At 53.3% G+C, this 21,205-nt stretch overlaps 1 protein-coding gene across 1 annotated transcript; it reads right to left on the reverse strand.

The window, feature by feature from the left end:
* Positions 1–4,885: 4,885 nt before the first annotated feature.
* Positions 4,886–6,727, reverse strand: PNMA8B (PNMA family member 8B; the record flags this gene model as incomplete). The annotated part of the gene is made up of 1 exon (XM_080703629.1): positions 4,886–6,727. The coding sequence occupies one exon, from the start codon at positions 6,725–6,727 to the stop codon at positions 4,886–4,888; it is 1,842 nt and encodes a 613-aa protein (XP_080559755.1).
* Between the last annotated feature and the right edge of the window lie 14,478 nt (positions 6,728–21,205).

Consider the following 21,205-nt stretch of genomic DNA (forward strand, 5'->3'; position numbering starts at 1 on the left):
GAAGCCCTTCTACGTCCGGGCTACACACCCAGACCTATTTTTATACTTTTTTATTTGGAAACAGGGTCTCTTAAGCCAGTGAGGCCGGCTTTGAACCTGCGCGATCCTCCTGTCTCCGCCTCCCAAGCGCGGGGATTACAAGCGTGCGCCACCACGCGCGGCGAAAAATTTGGATTATTTAAAAATGTTATTATTTATTTATTTGAGATTCTGGAGATTGTACCCAGGGGCATCTACCTCTGAGCTACACTTCCAATCCGATTTTATTCTCTTATTTGGAAACAGGGCCTCACTAAGTTGTGGAGGGCCTCACTAAGTGGCTGAGGCTGGCTGCGAACCTGCGATCCTTCTGTCTCAGCCTGAAAGATGTGAATGATAATCTGCAAACAGAAGGGGCACGTCGTGAGTCTCAGCAAAATGACCTGTGACACCGGAAGTACTGCCAACCAGCAAGCCTGCCCACGCCTCGACGTGCAGGGTTTTTTTGTTTTTTTTTCCTTTGTGGTAGTAGGAATTGAACCTAAGACTGTTCTATCTCCAATCTACATCCCCAGCCCTCTTTATTTATTTATTTTTTTATTTGTTTGTGGTGCTGGGGATGGAACCCAGGGGCGTTCTACCTCCGAGCTACACCCCCCAGTCCTATTTTTTTATTTTTTATTTTGAAACAGGATCTCACTGAGTTGCAGAGGGCCTCACTAAGTAGCTGAGGCTGGCCTTCACTCTCAGCCTCCCAAGTACTGGGATCACAAGTGTGCTCCACCATACCAGGCTCGCCCTTTGTACTTTAAAACAGAGCCTCCATTGCGGAGGCTGTTCTTCTACCTGTGATCCTCCTGTCTCAGCCTCCCACGTACTGGAATGGCTGCCCTGTGCCACCGCACCCGGCTTCACCATTTCTTATTATTATCTGTATCCTTGATGACTGCCATTCTAACTGGAATGAGATGGAATCTCAGCGTAGGTTTTGTTGTGTTGCGGTACTGGGGATGGAACCCAGGGGCGTTCTACCTCCCAGCCCTATTTTTTATTCTTTATTATGAAACAGGGTCTCACTAAGTTGCTGAGGCTGGTCGAGAACCTGCGACCCTCCTGTGTCAACCTTCCAAGTACAGGGATTACAAAGCGTGCGCCCTCACGCTGGGCTGCTTTGCAATTTTAACTCGCTGGGCCTGAAAGAGCGGTCCCCCGTGTGGCCTAAACCTGCGGTCCTGGAGCGCCTCCTGGTGGTGAAATGGGGCGCTGCAGCCCCTCTGAGTCGAGGCGTCTCCGAGGACCCTAGAGTGGGGAGGGACATCCACGTAAGGGGCGGAGCCTGCGCTGCGAATTCTGGACCTTGGTGGGGGGGGGGGTACAAGACCTTGGAGAACCAGAAGTGGGGACGGTGGGTAGCCTTCTATCTCTGGAACCCTGACTTCCCGGCACCCTCCCTGAGATCCTAATCCCAAGGGGCTGCCCTCCTTTTCTCCATTCCAGTCTAGAGAAGCCCCCCAGATAGTGAGCCCACGGGAGGTCGGTGGCCTGTTTTGACGACCAGCACTGGGCCTGGAGCGAGAGGCACCGGCAATCACACATTAATAAAAGTCTATAGCCAGCCGGGCGTGGTGGTGCAACCTGTAATCCCAGTCCTTGGGAGGCTGAGACAGGAAGGTCGCCGGTTCAAGGACAGCTTCAGCAAGTAGTGAGACTCTCATCAACCTAGTGAAACCCCGTTTCCAAATAAGAAATAAAATCGGGCTCGGGGTGCAGCTCGAAGGGAGAATGCCTCTGGATTCGACTCCCAGTACCACCAAAATATATATTTAGTCAGGTGTAACAGCGTGTGATTCCAGTACTTGGGAAACTGAGACCGAGGATCCCAAGTTCGAAGTCAGCCTCAGCAAATAAGGGAGCCTCTCAACAACTTATGGAGTTAATTTTGAAACCGTGTTTCAAAATAAAATAGGGGGTGTGGCTCAGAGGTGGAATGCCCCTGGGTTCAACCTGCAATACCAAAGAAAGAAAGAAAGAAAGAAAGAAAGAAAGAAAGAAAGAAAGAAAGAAAGAAAAGAAAAGAAGTCTATAGTCACACCCCTGGCTTGTGGCTTTTACACGGGCTGCTGGCCCCTGTCGTGCGCTTCCCTCGGGCCCCACCCGGTTCCTCGCCTCCTTCGGGTCTCTGCTCGCTGCCGCCCTCCCGCCTTCTCGGTAGGGTCTTCCCAGGGCAGCCAGACCGCCCTGTTTGCGCTGACCGCCGGCCTCCCGCCGCTGCAGACGTCTCTATCCGGCCTGGCTCTGCAGGGCGCGCTCTGGTCCTGGAGGGGTCCTGCTCCCCGCACCGGGGGCAGGGCGAGGGGCCGCCCGCGCTGCCCGGACCTCCGCAGCCCGGGGCACCTGCTGCGCCGGGGCCTGGCCGCGCCCCCTCCGCCGCCCGGCCCCCTTCCCGGGGACAGATGACAGGCTTGTGCCACCAGTCTGTGGCCAGGGGTGCCCTCTCTGGGAATATGACACTTGAATAAAGGCCTTTGTGGCATGCTGGAAGGAGCCAGAGTGAGTGCCCTTCCAGGGGAAGTGGAATTCAGGAAGCAGGAGCCGCGGGTGGTTCAAAGGTCCTGAGGTAGAAACATGCCTGGTGTTCCCTGAGGCCCGGGGAGCTCAGGTCATGAGGGTCAGACAGCACAGCCAGAAAGGAGGCGGCCACGTAGGGTGGGGGCAGCGCACAGACCAGAGCCGTCCCAGAGGACATTCTGTGTTGATGGAAACGTCCTCCACGCAGCACAGCGCCGCGGTAGCCACTTCCCACCTGTGGCTCCGGGGCACTGGTTGCAGTTACCACCAAAGAGATGGGTATTTTATTTCATTTTAATTATATTTAAGTTTAAATCATCACATGCAGCCAGCGACGACACCACTGGACAGAGTGGGTCTAGACCATTATAAGGTTTGTGGCTCTGAGCTGGGATGACTAGGAAGAAGCCTTTGGAGGCTGGGGGAGCTGGACTGGACACCGGGTGGGACTTCTAAGAGGAGCCTGTCGCAGCCATGGGGCTGTGCTGGGCAGTGGGTTGAGGCCGGAGGACCTTAGTCGGAGGTCCAGGACAGACGCTTGGGGGCAAAGGCTGGAGGAGGGGGCAGGAGCCAGGCAAGGCTGAGGATTACAACTGTGGGTGAGAGGAGACTACAGTGGGCTGGGGGGCAGGGGCAAGGGGAGGACGCTTTGGCCAGGACTGGGGGTGAGGTGGGGTCCCCCTGGAGAATGCACTTGGGTTGAAGATGGAGTGCTGGGGCCAGGTCCGGTGCACTGGGGAACAGCGAGCCAGCGGGACAGGGTACACTGACTAGAGCTAGGGCAGGGGCAGGTGGGGGCGGGCCCACGGGGTTTCCGTGGGCTGCAGAGGGCCAGGCAGGAGCACAGGTACTAAGAACAAAAAGGGTCCTGGGTGGGTGTCCAGCTGAGTGCCATCCATCGTCCAGCCTGGACATCGGCCCTCGCTCCCGGGGCGGAGAGCGGCAGCCAGGCTGCTTCATTCGGCTTCCCTGGAGGAGCCGGGGTGACGCAGCACAGAGTCTACCGCCAACAGGGAGATGAGGTGCGGCTTTTGCATCCAGGGTGCGCTGTGAGGACGGCCGGAGACCCCTGCGCCTTTCCTTCTAGAGGATCCAGGCAGAGCCCTCCTGGTGCATCACCTCCTGGGGATGGAAATTGGGGCAAAGAAACACACACACACACACACACACACACACACACACACACACACACGGCCCTAGGACAGGAGGGCGTGGCGGGCTCAGGTGGAGATCTCTACACAGGGTAACAGGGCGCTGGCATGGCCTTAGCTGAGGGCATTTACTGGACAGAAAGCACACACGGGGGTCTGTACTTGGGACAGTACTAGAGATGCCCGGCTGCGCTGGCTGGGCTTGCTCGGGGAAAATGCCAGGGCAGAGCCGTGGCTTCTGCGTGGGGACACGTCCTTCCCTTTAAAGACAGACACACGCAAAGGCAGCTTCCACGATGGACTGGGTGGGCCTCTGCCTCTCACACCCGGCCCTCAGGCACCTTCTGGCGGTCAGCAGCCCGGGACTTCATCACCTTAAGTTAGAGGTTTCAAGGCCAGTGTTGAGGGGCTGGTCAGCCCATGGGAGTGGGGACAGCTGTCGGGATGACCCAGGGGAGCCACGGGCCTGTAGGAGGAGGGCCTGGGCTGGGGACTGCCCAGAGGAGCCGAAATCTGGATTTTACCTGAATTTCCCCAAAGAGAACGGGTTAGTAACTTCTTAAAATTTTTGCTAACCACTGTGGTCTAAGAGAGGGAGTTCAGTCTGGGGATACCGGCAGCAGCGCACGCGCGCACACACAGACACGTACCCTCCTGGTGGGTTCATTTGCATACCGTGGGCGTGGCCTGCGGCGGGCGTCCCTTTCCTCTGTCTCCTCCCTCCCGGCCCCGCCCCTCGCCCCGCCCACCCGCTCCGCCCGCCCGCCCTCCCTCTCTCCCTCCCTCCCGCCTCCAGCTCCGACCTCTCCACCGCTCAGGCTTTCCTTCCTGCAGTCCTCTCCTCCCCCCGACAGTAACCTTAACCCTTTGGTATTCAGCTACCCCCTCTGCTGGCCTCCGAGCCTTCCCCGGAGACCCCAGACCCAGCCGGATGGGGGCGAGGCGCACTGGTTCACAGCCACAGTCCAGGGAGGGCACACCGAGTCCACCCTCGCAGGCTGCCGCCCCGCGCCGTCCCTTTTCTTCTTTCCTTCTGCCCTGAGGGTCGCTCGCGCCGTCTACCCACGGGGGCTGGGGGGGGGAGCGTCTGGCGCCCCCGCCAGGGCGCAGCGGGCGGCGAAGCGAGGAGGGCGGGGAGGGGGCAGCGGGACGGGGGCGGCGCGCAGCAGAGTCCGGAGCCGTGCCCCCTAGTGGCATTTGGGGGGCTGCCCGCGTCCGCGACGCGCCTTCTTCCCGCGGGCGGACCTGGGGCCGGCGGCCGGCTGGCCCTTGGCTTCGCCCGCCCTGGCGCGGGCCCCGGGCCCCGGGGGCCCCTTCTTCTTGCTGCCCGCGGCGTCGTCCCCGGCCGAGGCCTCGATGGCGGCCTTCTTCTCCGGGGCGACTCCCCGGCCGCGGCCGCGCCCCCTGCCGCCCCGGCGGGTTTTGCGGGCGCGGGGCGCGGCGGGCGCGCGGGCGGGCGCCAGGCCCTTGGAGCCCGTGCGCGCCCTCTTGGCCCGCGGCTTCTTGGACGCGCCGTCGTCGGGCTCCGACTCCTCGCTCTCGCTGTCCTCCGACTCGGCCTCCGACTCCCGGTTCGAAGCCTCCTCCGACTCCTCGTTGGACTCCACGTTCTCGCGGGCGGCCAGCAGGGCCAGGACCTCGGCCAGGTGGCCCTTGGCGTGCTTGCACTGCCCGCCTTCCCACGGGCTCTCCTCGCCCCTTCCCGCCTCGCCCAGGTCCTGCGCCGCCAGGAGCGCCACCAGCTCCAGCAGCCCCACCTCGTCCTCGCCGTCGAGGCCCCAGCCCCAGCGGAGGCCGCGCGCGCCCTTCTTCCCCTGGGGGCGGCCCTCGGGCTCGGCCAGGGTAGAGATGCATTCCAGGAGGTCCCCGTCCTCCTCGGCCTTCCTCAGGACCATGGCGTCCACCTCGAGGCCGGCCTCCTCCACCTTCACGCGGGGCCCTGATGTGTCCTGGGACATGACGGATAAGATCTGGCCGAGGGGATCTGTTTTGTCTTTCTTGTCGGTCCAGCCCAGCGACTCCATCACCGAGGCGATTTTCAACATCTCCTCCCGGGCCGAAGGGTCGGAGGGGTCTGTGTACGCCACGATGGCCACGAACTCAGGGTTGTCCACCCCCTCGTGGTCTTCGTCCCAGTTCTCCTGCGACTCGCTGCCGGAGGCGTCGCTGTCTATGGGCTCCTCCTCCTGGGAATCTCTCACGGCCAGCAGGGCCACTAGGTCGGGGACGCCTCTCGGGTCTTCTTTGGCGTTGGACTCGGCCTCGGGGGGCTCTCTCCTTTTCTCCCTCTTCTTGGTCTTGTCACTCACGGTGACCAGGGCCAGAAACTCGCGGGGACGGTCTTCATCCGCGTCCTCCGGGAAGGCCCACTTGCTGTTGAGCTCCTTGGCGGCGGCCTGCAGCGTGGTGTACAGCGCCCTGGGATCCTGGTCCCCGCCCAGGTCCTCCGTCTGGATCTCCTCGATCACGATGCCCAGGCTGTCGTCGGAGGAGTCCTCGGAGTCGCTCCTGGCCGGCCGCCCTCCCCGGCCCCTCTTCTTGCCCTTCTGGGTCAGCCTTTTGCCTCTGTTCCTGCCACCCCGACGGCCCCTCCGAGAACTCCTGGCCTTCCCGGCCCCCTCCCCCGGGCCCCGGGCCTGGGTCTCCGCAGGGGGCGGGGCGGCCGCGTCCCCCGACGCCTCCGCGGGCCTCTCGTCCAGCAGCAGCCTTTTCATCTGCGTCAGGACTCTTGCGTCCTGCGCAACATCCTTGCACAGAACCTTCCAGGCCCCGTCCTTGCCCGGGATCTCCCTGGGGACCGCAGCGGGATCGATGTCCTCCGCAAACTCCACCAGGGTGGCCTTGGCCCCCTGGCTCCCCAGGGCGCTCACGTTCCTCAGCTGGAAGCTGCCTAGGGGCAGGAAGGTCGGCCGCAGGGTGGCCTCGATGTCGGCCTCCTGCAGGCCCTCCGGGATGCCGGTGACCAGCAGGGCCCTGCGCATGTCCACCTCCAGCCCCCTGCACCACTCCTGCAAAAGGCTCGCGGCCATGGGCGGCCCCGGCGACGACGCTGCTCTTGGGGCAGGAGGGGTTTGAGGCCGGGCCGGGCTGTGGCGCACAGTGCCGACCCCGCTCTGGAAGGCCACCCTCGGGGCTTGGAGCCCAGGCTCAGGTGGAGACGGCGAGGGTCGCGGCTGCTGCAACCTGCTGGCGGGCTGGAAGCGGCGATCTTCCCCCAGACCCCTCCCCAGGGCAGTCCGAGGACCCGCAGTGGGGGGGCTTACGTGTCTGCTCTCCCGGCAGGCCCGACTGCTCCCTCCCTTCGTCCCTGACACAGTCCTGAAAGACTTGACCCCGCGGCCAGGTGCTAGAGGGCGGCGCCCAGCGCACCTGGTGGGCGTGGGGCTGCTCGCCGGGCTCTGGCGCAGAGTCTGGCTACGCAAGCTCTGCCAGACTCCGCAGGGCCGCAGCGACTCCGCGGCTCGGGCCCGCGCCTGCGCAGACCGGACTCCCCCCCGCCCGCGCCGCGGCTGGACCCTGTCTCTATGGCAACAGGACTGGCTGGAGCTGAAGTCAGGGTGGCAGAGGGACACGCTGGTTTTTTGTTTGTTTGTTGTTTTTGTGTGTGATGGTGGTACTGGGGATTGAACTCAGGAGCACTCTGCCTCCAAGCTCCCAGATCGCTCGCTCGCTTGGTTGCTTTTTTTCTTTCTCTTTCTCTTTTCTTTTCTTTTTTTGCGGTCCTGGGGATGGAACCCAAGGGCATCCTGCCTCCGAGCTACACCCCCAGCCCTATTTTGTATTCGTTATTTTGAAACAGCGTCTCACTGAGTTGCAGAGGGCCTCACTGTGTAGCTGAGACTGTCTGTGAACCTCGGTCCTCCTGTCTCAGCCTCCGGAATGCTGGGATTACAAGCGTGCACCACCACACTCAGCCATTTCTTTTAATTTAGTTTGTTGTTGTTTTGAAACAGGGTCTTATTAGGTTGCTGAGAGCATCGCTGCGTTGCTGCGGCTGACCTCGAACCTGTGATCCTCCTGTCTCAGCCTCCCAAGTACTGGGAACATAGGGGGTGCACCACACCCGGCTTGAACCAGCAGCTCTTAAAGGGCGGGATGGGAAGGAGGACCGGGGGCAGGGTGGAGGGGGGCTGGAAGGACCTCTTTCACGGATAACGAAAAACAAGGCCCAATTCTCACTGGACTAGACATGGCTGGAGGAGACCTGGTCTCTGGGGAAAGAAGTCTTCGTCAGAAATTCAATTCTGCTTTCCTAGGTACCGGCAGCAAAAGAAACTGACGTCAGACCTAAATCAAACAGCACTGGCCTGACGCGGTGCGACCCAACCTGAATCCCAGAGTCTAAGTGTCAGTAAGGGTGCCGGTCCTCCCTAAGAGCCGGGACAGGAATTCTGCACGGGAATGTCAGTCAAGGCCTCTCCAAACACGCATTTGCCTCACCGACCTTCACAGCCCCCTGAGCTGTCCTGCACTTCACGGGCTCTGCGGGAAGGTTTATGCTCCATTCCCAGGGTCTTAGTTTAATTCTCTGTAATGGCAGCAAGCCAGGCGCAGCGGCTCACGCAGGTAGTCCTATCACTTAGGAAGCTGCGACAGGGGGAGCGCAGGTTCAAAGGCAGCTCGGCAACTTACAGAGGCCCTTATCCACTTAGGGCGACCCCGTTACATAATGAAAAGGGCTGGGGGTGTAGTTCAAACAAATAAAATAAAAACACAAGGGAATCATTTGTGAGAGCACCCGGAAGAAGCTGGCTGATAGTCCATGGGAAGGTGAGACAAGAGGATGGCAGGTTCCAGGACAGTCTCAGCAATTTAGCAAGACCCTGATTCAAAATAAAAAATAAAAAGGAGCCGGGCATGGTGGTACACGCTTTTAATCCCAGCATTTGGGAGGCTGAGACAGGAGGATAGCACAGGTTCAAAGCCAGCCTAAATTACTTAGGCCCTTTGCAACTCAGTGAGACCCTATTTCAAAATAAAGAATAAAAAAATAGGGCTGGGGGTGTAGCTTGGAGATAGAATGCCTTTGGGTTCCATCCCCAGTGCTGCAAAAAAAAAAAAAAAAAAATTAAGCCTGGCGTGGTGGCGCACGCTTGTAATCCCTGCGCTTGGGAGGCAGAAACAGGAGGATGGCGTAGGTTCTAAGCCAGCTGCGTGCGCTGGTTTAGGAGACCCTGTTTCCAAATAAAAATGTAAAAGTAGGTCTGGGAGTGTAGCCCGGAGGTAGAAGGGCTTCCAGGAACCCCAGTACCACCAAAAAAAATAAAATAAAATAAATAATTAAAAAATAAAAAGGGCTGGGGTTGTAGCTTAGAAGTAGAATGTCCCTGTGTTAAATCCCTAGTACCAACAAAAAATCTGCCCCCCCCAATCAGGTTTCTTGTGCTTCTTTGATTTTACATAGAGCTGATTGCAAGGTTACCATGGCAACCAGGCCATGAACAAACCATTTACGTGCTACCGTGCTACCTCTCTCTCTCTCTCTCTCTCTCTCTCTCTCTCTCTCTCTCTCTCTCTCTCTCTGGTGTCTGTGTGTCTGTGTGTGTCTGTGTGTGCGCAGGCTATAGGTTGAACCCAGGGTGTTCTACCTTCGACCTTCCGCCCCCAGCACTCTCCTACTATTTTTTATTTTGAAACAGGGTCTTGCTAGGTTGCTGAGAGTTTCGCTACTCTAACCTGCGGTCCTCCTATCTCAATCTCCCAAGTACTGAGATTACAAAGGTGTACCACCATGCCAGGCTTTCTACTCCTTTCCCCCTTCCTTTTACCTTTCTGATCCTGAAATACCAGGCCAGCCCCAAATGCAAAGGGCATGCATAATGGCGAATCTCCCAGTGGCCACCATCAATGAATAAAATGAGCCAGGCATGATGCTCACACCTGTCATCCCAGGACTTGGGAGGCTGAGACAGGAGCATCTCAGGCTCAAAGCAAGCCTCAGCAATTTAGTGAGACTGTTTCCAAATAAGAAATAAAATTGGACTGGGGATGTAGCTTGGAGAAAATGCCCCTGGATTCCATCCCCAGTGCCAAAAAAAAAAAAAAGTATAGATTTCTCTCCGGCATGGTAGTGCACGCCTATCATCCCAGGACTTGACAAGCTGAGACAGGAGGATCACAGTCCCCAAGCCATCTCAGCAGAACTCTCAACAACTTATCAGGATTCTCAGCAATTTAGTGAGACTCTGTTTCAAAATAAAAAAATAGAACTGGGCATCCTGGTGTACGCTTGTAATCCCAGCATTAGGGAGGCTGAGCCCGGAGGATCACGGTTCACGGACAGCCTGAGTTACTTAGTGAGGCCGTCTACAACTCAGTGAGACTCGGTTTCAAAATAAAGAATAAAAAATAGGGCAGGGGATGTAGCTCAGAGGTCGAATGCCCCTGGGTTCCATCCCCAGACCCATACACACACAAAAAAAAGAATATAAAATAGGGCTGGGGGTGTCACTTGGAGGTAGAATGCCCCTGGGGTTTATTCCTAGTACCGCAAAAAAAAAAAAAAACAGATTTTATCTACCCTGCAATATACACAGTGTTGTTACATGCACACATCATTGTACACAACAGTCAGCCAGCCATTGTACATTTTCTTTCTCATAATGCGTCCCTTGGGAGCAGCTCCATTTCAAGGGCCCAGCCGCCAGACACAGCCACTGGGGATTTATTCTGAGGAATTCACTAGGGATGTGTGTGCGTGAACTTGTTTAGCACGAGTGTTATTTATAACCCAGGACAATCCGAAAACACAACAACCAGAAGAGAAACAGAAAGCAGGTCCTTGTCCATGTCCAGTGGGGATGACCAGGGTGAAGTTCTTGTGAAAGTGAAAAGTCACGTACCGCATAATTCGCCCATTTGAAGCGCATAGCACACTGCCGGGCGTGGTGGCGCACGCTTGTCATCCCCGCGCTTGGGAGGCTGAGACAGGAGGATCGCGCGGGTTCGAAGCCGGCCTCAACTACTTAGTGAGGCTCTCGGCAACTTAGTGAGAGCCTGTTTCCAAATAAAGTATAAAATAGGTCTGGGAGTATAGCCCGGAGGTAGAAAAGCCTCTGGGTTCCATCTGCAGTACCACAAAAATAAAAAAATAAAGCTCCCAGCACAAGCAGAGCAAGTTGGCACACTGTAATCCCAGTACTTGGGAAGCTGAGACAGGAGGATCGCCAGTTCAAGGCCAGCCTCAGCAAATTAGTGAGATCCCCCAACAATTTAGCAAGAACCTACTTCAAAACAAAACAAAACAAAGAGTCGGGGGTGTAGTTTTTTTGGTAGAACCCTCCTGGGGTTCTCTCCCCACTACCAAAAATGTATATAAAAATAAAAATAAAAGTGGTTTATATGATTACTGACTATGCCAGCCTTTATGGTCAGCCCTCAGCCTGAAGGGCATTCAGACTATTCCATCTAGCGTCTTCCTTTCTTTCTTTCTTTCATTCTTTCTTTTGCAGGTCTGGGGATGGAACCCAGGGGCATTTGACCTCCGAGCTACAGCCCCTGCCCTATTTTTTATTCTTTGTTTAGGGTTTAGGGTTAGAGTTCGGAGGTAGAATGCCCCTAAATTCAGTCTGTGGAAGACAAGAGACTTAGAAACTTCCCGAAGGAAGGCGTGGCATGCAGTGCCTGTGGGCTGCAGAGGCTCCAGGAGAGCTTAGGATGAAGGAGGACTTGAACCCAGATCCCTGTAAGCAGAAGACTAGATGGGGACCAGACAGGCAGAGACAGGACCTGCTGGTGCCCTGGCTCTGCCTCTATGGTTGCCATGGAAACAGTCAGAAGGAAAGAGCACATGAAATGTTTTGCAAAATTCTTTTCTCCTATGTTTGTGGTGGGAGTTTATGGGGGAAGGAGCCACCCAGGTATGGTGGCTGTGATCCCAATACTTGGGAGACTGAGACAGGTGGAGCACAGGTGGGTTTTTTTTTCCTTTTTAGGTCTGGGGGTGGAACCCAGGGGCATTTGACCTCTGAACTACACCCCCTGCTCTGTTTTTTATTTTGTGTGTGTGTGTGGTACTAGGATTCCTGGAAGCCCTTCTACCTCCGGGCTACACTCCCAGACCTATTTTTTATATTTTTATTTGGAAACAGGGGCTCTTAAGTCAGCACGGCTGGCTTCGAACCTGCGCGATCCTCCTGTCTCCGCCTTCCAAGCGCGGGGATTTACACGCGTGTGCCACCACGCCCGGCATTTCGATTCCTTATTTTGAAACAGGGTCTCACTAAGTTGCGGAGGGCTCACTAAGTAGCTGAGGCTGGCCGCGAACTGTAATCCTCCTGTCTCAGCCTCCTGAATGCTGGGATTACAAGTGTGCGCCACCACACCCGGCTTGGATCACAGGTTTGAAGCCAGCTTCAGCAATTTAGAAAGCCCTTGTTTCAAAATAAAATAAAAGGGCTGAGGGTGTAGTTTGGAAGCAAAATGACCCTGGGAACATCTCCAGTACACAGACACACACAGACACACAGACACACAAAAAAAAAAAAAAAAAAAAAAATTTTAAGCCTCCTTTACTGGTATGAGAACTATCAGAACAGGGCTTCTCCAAGTGTGGTTCAAGGAACCCTAAGGGGACTCAAGGACATTTCAGGGGTTTCATAATACTATTAAGCCAGCCGGGTGTGGTGGTGCGCGCTTGTAATCCCAGCATTCGGGAGGCTGAGACCGGAGGATCGCGGTTCGCAGACAGCCTCAGCTACTTAGCGAGGCCCTCCGAAACTTAGTGAGACCCTATTTCAAAAAAATAAAAGGACGAGCCGGGTGTGGTGGCGCAGGCTTGTAATCCCCGGAGGCGGAGACCGGAGGATCACGCAGGTTCGAAGCCAGGCGTGCGTGCTGGTTTAGGAGACCCTGTTTCCAAATAAAAATGTAAAAATAGGTCTGGGAGTGTAGCCCGGAGGCAGAAGGGCTTCCAGGAACCCCAGTACCACCAAAAATAAATAAATAAATAAATAAATAAATAAATAAATAAATAAATATAAAAGGACGAAAAAAATAGGGCTGGGAGTGTAGGTTGGAGGTACAACGCCCCTGGGTTCCATCCCCAGTACTGCAAACAATAATAATAATATTTCTATTATTTGCCCTTTTTTTGTTTTTTTTGTTTTTTGTTTTTTGTTTTTTGTTTTTTTTGTGGTACTGGGGTTCCAGGAAGCCCTTCTACCTCCAGGCTACACTCCCAGACCTATTTTTACATTTTTACTTGGAAACAGGGTCTCCTAAGCCAGCGCACGCGGCTGGCTTCGAATCTGCGCGATCCTCCTGTCTCTGCCTCCCAAGCGAGGGGATTAAAAGCGTGTGCCACCACGCCTGGCCATTATTTGCCTTTTGACTGTTATTCTCTTACCAGCACTCAGTGGAATTTTCCAGAGCCTATGTAATGTTTGATATTGCAAATAAATGAAGGAAGAAGTAGGTGCCAGGATTGTTGAGTCAGATATGAAAGACATTTGAAAAAACATCAAAATAGAGCAATGCCATTCTCCTTGTGAATACAGTTTTTGTCTTAAAATAATATAGTTCTTAAAAAATAGAGTCAGGCGTGGTGGCACACACTTTTAATCCTAATACTTGAGAGGCTGAGACAGGAGGATCACAGGTTTGAGGACAGCCTCGGCAAGTAGTAAGGCTCTCATCAACATAGCAAGATGGTTTCCAGAAAAGAAATAAAAATCGGTCTCAGCCGGGCTTGGTGGCGCACGCTTGTAATCCCAATACTTGGAAGGCTGAGACTGGAGGATCAAGGTTCGCAGCAGCCTCAGCTACTTAGTGAGGCCCTCTGCAACTCAGTAGACCCTGTTTCAAAATAAAGAATCAAAAATAGGGCTGGGGGTGTAGCTCGAAGGTAGAATGCTCCTGGGTTCCATCCCCAATACCACAAAAAATAAGAAAGAAAAAGGAAGAAAGGAAGAAAGGAAGGAAGGAAAGAAGAAAATGTATCTAACCCAACAGTAGAATCATACAATCTCTCTGGAGCATCCACAGAAGAACAGAAAATACATTTGAGCACATATTACAGAGCTAAAAGGAATCTCTAAATGGCATTTTATTTTTGCAAAACAGACCTATCTAGCACTAAATATCTTCAAGTGCTCTTCCTTTATACATGTTTAATAATTTCAGAGACCCCGAGACTAAAGAATTGTAGAACCACCGCACTACAGAGTACAACTCCGTGCTCCCTGGCCCCCAAACAGGAGAAAACTGGGGTTGGAGGTTTTCTCCCTCAGGTTAGAACTGAGCCCTGGGAGCTGGGTGTGCTGCAGCTGGGCCTCCAGCCGCTCTTTCTGCCCCTCTTTTCAGCTCTGCAAGCATCGTTGCCAGGGAAACCAGATCGGCACATCTGCAATGCAACATCAGCTTAACCCCCTGTGTCTGGACAGCGCAGGCGCCATTGCCTCTGCTTGGCTCCTGCCTTCAAATTGTACTTGTTTCGTTTCTTTCCTTCCTTTTTCTCTTCTTTTCTTTTCCTTTCTTTTCTTTTCTTTTCTTTTCTGGTACTGGGAATGGAACCCAGGGACATTCTGCCCCTGAGCTACATGCCCAGCCCTTTAAATTCATTCATTCATTCTTTTATTGGTACTAAAGATTGAACCCAGGAGCAGTCTGTCTCGGAGATATACCTCCAGCCCTTTTTATTTGTCTTTTTTTTTTCTTCCTTTTTCTTGTTGGTAACTGGGGATTGAACCTAGGAGGATTCTACCTCTCAGCCACACCCCCAGCCTTATTTTATTTTTATTTGGATACAGGGTCTCCTAGGTTGAAGCGAGTCTCACTACTTGCTGAGGCTGAGCTTGAACCTGTGGTCCTCCAGACTCAGCCTCCCAAGGACTAGGATTACAGGTGTGCGGCACCACTCTAATTTTTTTTTTTTTTCGGTATCGGGGATGGGACCCAGGGGCATTCTACCTCCAAGCTACATGCCCAGCTCTATTTTTTTAGTCTTTTTTATTTTTTGAAACAGGGTCTCACTGAATTGTGAAAAGTCTCGCTAAGTCGCTGAGGCTGCCCGAGAACCGCGATCCTCCCGCCTCTGTCTCCGGAATGCTGGGATTACCGGTGTGAGCCACCGCGCGCGGCCTACCACACTGAATTTTTAGTCAGGGTCTCCCTAAATTGCTGAGGTTGGCTTCCAACCGGCAACCCTCCTGCCTCAGCCTCCCAAGTACTGGGATTTCAGGCCTGTTTCACCACGACCGACGCTTCTTTTCACTTTGTATTTTTTTCCGTCTGTCCTTCCCTCTTCATACGTTCTTTCAGATGTGCACTGTTTCTGGCATCACGGCACGTGCCTGTCATCCCAGTGACTTGGGAGGCTGAGGCAGGAGGATCAAAAATTTAAGGCCAGCCTCAGCAACAACCCCCAGTGTCAGAAAGAAAAAGAGAAAGAGAAAAGAAGAAAGAAAAAAAGAGCTGGGCGTGGTGGCGCACGCTTGTGATCCCAGCATTCGGGAGGCTGAGACAGGAGGATCGCAGTTCAGGACAGCCTCAGCTACTTAGTGAGGCCCTCAGCAACTCAGTGAGACCCTGTTTCAAAATAAAGAATAAAAAATAGGGCTGGGGATGTAGCTCGGAGGTTAAATGCACCTGGGTTCCATCCCCAGACCCACACACAAAAAGAATAAGACGGAAGGAAGGAAGGAAGGAAGGAAGGAAGGAAGGAAGGAAGGAAGGAAGGAAGGAGGGAGAAAAAAGAAAAAGAAAAAAGGGAAGGAGGGAGGGAAAGCCTGGACATAGTGGCTCACATCTACATTTCCAGTCCTTATGCCACGCGTGGTGGCGCACGCTTATAATCCCCGCGCTTGGGAGGCAGAGACAGGAGGATCGCGCAGGTTCGAAGCCAGCCGCGTGCGCTGGCTTAGGAGACCCTGTTTCCAAATAAAAATGTAAAAATAGTTCTGGGAGTGTAGCCCGGAGGCAGAAGGGCTTCCAGGAACCCCAGTACCACCAAAAATAAAATAAAATAAAATGAAATAATATATTTCCAGTCCTTGTAGGTTGAGACAGGAGGATCACAAGTTCAAGGTCAGCTTCAATAATTAGCAAGATTCTGTTTCAAAATACAAAATACGCAGTGGTGCTAGCCTGTGGTCCCAGGACTTAGGAGGCTGAGACAGGAGATCCTAGCCTCCAGGCCAGCCTCAGCAACCTAGCTAGATCCTGTTTCAAAACAAAAAAATAACAAAGCTCAGGGCTAGAATGTCTCTGGATTCAATCTCAATACCAAAAAAAAGAAAGGCAGGCAGGCAGGCTGACTTGGCTGGACCTGATTGGAAAAGTGCAGGAAGACCGAGGGGGCAGGAGAGCAAGACTAAAGCTCTGAGGAAAGGTCCCCGCGCCCCCTTGGCACCTCAGCGCCCGCCCTGCTGCCTGAGCATCCTCTCCAAAGGCTCATTCAGAGATGATTGTGCATCAGGGCACTGAGTGCTGGCACGTGCTGTTCACTGCTACGTCAAGCCGAACCCAGGGGCATGCCACCTCTGAGCTCCAACCCCAGGGCTCTGTGTTTTTATTTTGAAACAGGGCCTCACTAAGTTGCTAAGGGGACGCTGAGCCATACACCCCCCAGCCTTATTTATTTATTTATTTATTTATTTATTTATTCATTCATTCATTCATTCATTCATGGTAATGGGGATTAAACTCAGAAGCATTCTAACTTCAAGCTATACCCCCAGGCCAATTTTATTACTTGTTTGGAAACAGGGTCTTACTAGGCAGCTAAGAGTCTCCCTAAGGCCAGCTTTGAACCCGTGACCTTCCTGTCTCAGCCCCCCCCCCAAGTACTGGTATTATAAGCAGGTGACATCAAGCCCAGCTGGCCTTATTTGTTTTTATTTTTAAACCAGGTCCCCCCAAGTTTTTGAGACCGGCCTCAAATCTGTGATCCTCCTAACTCAGCATCCCAAGTATTGGGTTGCAGGCATGCACATCACACACCTTCTTCTTCTTCTTCTTCTTCTTCTTCTTCTTCTTCTTCTTCTTCTTCTTCTTCTTCTTCTTCTTTTTCTTTCTTTCTTTCTTTCTTTCTTTTCTTTTTTCTTCTTTCTTCTCCTCCTCCTCCTCTTCTCTTCTTCCTCCCCCTCCTCCCCCTCCTCCCCCTCCTCCTCCCCCTCCTCCTCCTCCTCCTCCTCCTCCTCCTCCTCCTCCTCCTCCTCCTCCTCCTCCTCCTCCTCCTCCTCCTCCTCCTCTTGACCCAACCCAGAGCCTCACAGGTTAGGCAAGCACTCTGCTCCTTATCACCCCTAGCCCTGAACATACCTTGACTCCATTGGTATGAAGTTATAGAACTGGCCAAACTAAAGACGATGGAGCCGTGCTTGTCCTGGGCTGGGGTTGGAAAGGAGGACGCGGACGCCTCTGCGACCATGGGTTGTTCCGTTTTCTGCAGGCCTTTGGTTTTCACAAGGTGTTTGTTCAAACTCGGTGCATTGAGCCGACTGTGAATCACAGGACGGCAGTGCCCGAGTTGTGTCGGTTGTCGTCCTACCTGGGTCCCCAGGAACAGATCCTAGGAAATTCGTGTGAAAAAAGAAAGGAGAGGAGGAAAAAAAGGAGCCCTGCTGACCGTCAGGTTGAAAATCTTTCACAATTTAAACCTCCGGTTCCATCTTTCTTCGCTGAGTTTCCATACGACCACCAGAGGGCGCTCTGACACAGCAAATTCTGAACGGCGCTGCAGTCTGTATATACAAACAGGAATTAAGACAACCAAGCGGTGTGGTGGCGCAGCGTGTCATCCCGGTACCTCAGGAGCTGAGATTGGAGATTTCAAAGCCAGGCTAAAATTAAATAAAATTGGGCTGGAGGCCATAACTTGGAGCTAGAACACCTCTGGGTTCAAGCCCAGTACCACCCCCTAAAAAAAGACAATGAGGCTGACCTCTGAGGTTTGAGGCCAGCCTCGGAGGTAAAACTGTTAAAAAATGTTCCGTAGTACCAATGAATTGAAAGACAGAAAGAAAGAGGTAGGAAGGAAAAAGAGAGGAGCATTAGTACAGGTACAGGTTCAAGGCCAACCTCAGTTAAAAAAAAAAAAAGGCCTCTGGGCATCAGGCCCTTTGAAACTCAGCTACTTAGCTAAGCTACTTACTGAGCCCCCAAAGGTCTTGAAAGCCCTTCCCTTTCCCTCCTTTCCATAACTCCATCTCCTGCATCTGTCCTTTCAGGCTCGGTTCCACATCACTCTGAGAAGTCTACCGGGATTGGACCCGCCACCCCCAGACTCCCCCCAGAATCCCCCCAGACTCCCCCCAGACCCCCCCCCAGACTCCCGACAGCCTCCATTCCACTTGGGGAAGAGTCTCCTGGTTTCCAACCCAGTTGTGTCCTGGGTGTTTGCCCCCTCCTCCTCCTTTCCTATGGACCCTGTGGGGCTCACTCCATCCTGCGCATGCATCCCGGCCAATGACCCACCCCTGGCTGAATAAACGCATGAATGAATAAATGAATGGCCTGAAGCCAATGTAGTCCTGGACTTCAGTGTCACACCAGCCCATGATGAATTCCCTTTCATTAACCTTACTTGGGCTTCTTTCTTTCTTTCTTTCTTTCTTTCTTTCTTTCTTTCTTTCCTTCTTTCTTTTTTTTTATGTAGTACTGGGGATGGAACCCAGGAGCATCTTACCTCCGAGCTACACCTCCAGCCCTATTTTTTTATTCTGTATTTTGAAACAAGGTCTCAATGAATTGCAAAGGGCCTCACTAAGTAGCTGAGGCTGGCCTCAAGCCGCAATCCTCCTGTCTCAGCCTCCTAAATGCTGAGATTACAAGCGTGCACCACCACGCCCGGGTGGTACTTGGGTTTCTGCACTTGAAACCCAGAGGGCCCTGTAGAATCACCCCCAAGGCATTCTCTACACCCCCAAGAGAAAGGACATAGGCAGCCTCTGCCAAATGGCACCTCTGGTGCCAAGTGCTGGGGCAGGTCTGCCCAGCTTCTCAGAGCCGGCACCACCGCTGGCCATTGTCCCTGAGGTTTGGTGCCTTGCTGCAGGGCCCTGGATCTCTGTCAATGGCAAACAGATGACTGCAGCCCAGAAGAGATGGCCTCCCTGCTCAGAGCAGAGCCATCCACAGGCAGGGTCTAGGCCACCATGCTTGCAGACCCGTGCCTGCGCCCGCGACTATTCTAAGGGTGAAGAAATGGTTGGCACCAGGTGTGGTGGCACACGGTGCTAATCCCAGTATTTGGAGGCTGAAACAGAGGCTCACGTGTTTGAGGACAGTCTCTGCAATTTAGTGAGTGTTAGATGAATTTTCTATTCCAGAACACCCCCCCCCCATGAGCTAAGTGTCCATCTCCTGAGAGGCCCGGGTCTGATCAGATAAGCCACCATCCACCCTGCAGCGGACCTGGTCAATTACCAGAAAGACTTGCCCTCTCCTGGTCCACCCTGGCCAATCAGTGAAAAGGGCATTCCCCGCTGACCCCGGCCCAATCTCCTGGCTGCATGACACCATCCATGGGACCCCAGGCAATTATTTATTTTTTATTTATTTATTTATTTATTTATTTATTGGTGGTACTGGGATTCCTGGAAGCCCTTCTACCTCCGGGATACACTCCCAGGCCTATTTTATACTTTTTTATTTGGAAACAGGGTCTCTTAAGCCAGCGCAGCTGGCTTCGAACCTGTGCAATCCTCCTGTCTCCGCCTCCCAAGTGCAGGGATTACAAGCATGCGCCACCACGCCTGGCCTTATTTTTTTTATTTTTTATTTTTTTTTGGTGGTACTGGGGGTGGAACCCAGAGGCTTTCTACCTCTGGGCTATACTTCCAGACCGTGTATGTGTGTGTGTGTGTGTGTGTGTGTGTGTGTGTGTGTGTGTGTGTATATATATATATATATATATATATATATATATGTATGTATATTATTTGGAAACAGGGTCTCACTAAGTTGCTGAGAGCCTCACTAAGTAGCTGAGGCTGGCTTCGAACCCGTGTGATCCTCCTGTCTCAGCCTCCCAAGTGCGGGGATTACAATCGTGCACCACCACGCCCGGCCCCAGGCAATTATTTAAAAAGGCATTTCTCCTAGCCTATTAGCCCCCAACACTTAACCCGAGCTGGTTTATAACACTGACCCCCCCCCCCACGTGCGTGCGCTTCCCCCCCTTCTCTCTCTCTCCCTCCCTCTTTTTTCTTCTCTCTCTTTCTTTGTTTCTTCCTTTCCTGCTGGCCCCTCCAATAAATCTCTTGGCTACAAGGCGGTCTCTGGTGTGGTCAAACTTTGTCCCTTTAGTGAGACCCGCAGGAACTTAGCAAGATGCTGTTTCAAAATAAAAAGGACTGGGTGTGTAGCTGGAGGTAGAATGCCCCTGAGTTCAATCCCCAGTAACACACACACACACACACACACACACACACACACACACACACACCCTGATTTTGCGTCTGATATTTTGTCCAGATGAAAAGAGAGAGGGGTGAACATTTCATCCGGGGCTCATTCCAGGGCCTGAGGTCCAGCTCATAGCCAGCATTCCTGGATTCCCTCAGGAGCAGAGAGGAGGACCTGGGCATTAGGGACGTAGCCCTAGAGGTATCAGCAGGCTCAGCCCAGAGCATACCTGGGCCACCCTTGGGGTGCTGGCAGACAGTTATTCTTTTATCAGTAAAGAACATCTGGCTGGCTATCGTGGCAAACACCTGTAATCCCAGTACTTGGGAGGCTGAGACAGGATGATTGCAGGTTCAAGGACAGCCTCAGCAAGTAGTGAGACTCATCAACCTAGTGAGACCTTGTGTCAAAATAAAAATAAAATAAAAGCCGGGCGTGGTGGCGCATGCTTGTAATCCCCGCACTTGGGAGGCTGAAACAGGAGGATCACACAGGTTCGAAGCCAGCCTCAGCTACTTAGTGAGGCTTTCAGCAACTTAGTGAGACCCTGTTTCCAAATAAAATATTAAAAAAGGTCTGGGAGTATAGCCCGGAGGTAGAAAGCCTCTGGGTTCCATCCCCAGTACCACAAATAATAATAATAATAATAATAATAATAATTAAAATAATAAAATAAAACTGGGGGTGTGATTAGAGGTAAAATGCCCCTGGGTTCAATCCCCAGTACCACACACACAATAGCAACAACGTCAACAACAACACTGGGCACGGTGGCGCACACTTGTAATCCCAATACTTGGAAGGCTGAGACAGGAGGATCATGGGTTCATGACCAGCCTCACCTACTTTGAGGCCCTCCACAATTAGAGAGACCCTATTTCAAAATAAAGAATAAGCTGGGTGTGGTGGCACACGCTTGTAATCCCAGCATTTGGGAGGCTGAGACCCAAGGAATATGGTTCATGGACAGCCTCAGCTACTTAGTGAGGCCCTCCGCAACTAACTGAGACCCTGTTTCAAAATAAACAATAAACTGGGCGTGGTGGCGCACGCTTGTGATCTCCACGCTTGGGAGGATTGCGCGGGTTTGAAGCCAGCAAGGCTGGCTAAAGAGACCCTGTTTCCAAATAAAAAAATATAAAAATAGGTCTGGGAGTGTA

Source organism: Muscardinus avellanarius (genome assembly GCF_963383645.1).
Source record: "Muscardinus avellanarius genome assembly, chromosome: 10".
In the NCBI taxonomy this organism is placed as follows: domain Eukaryota; kingdom Metazoa; phylum Chordata; class Mammalia; order Rodentia; family Gliridae; genus Muscardinus; species Muscardinus avellanarius.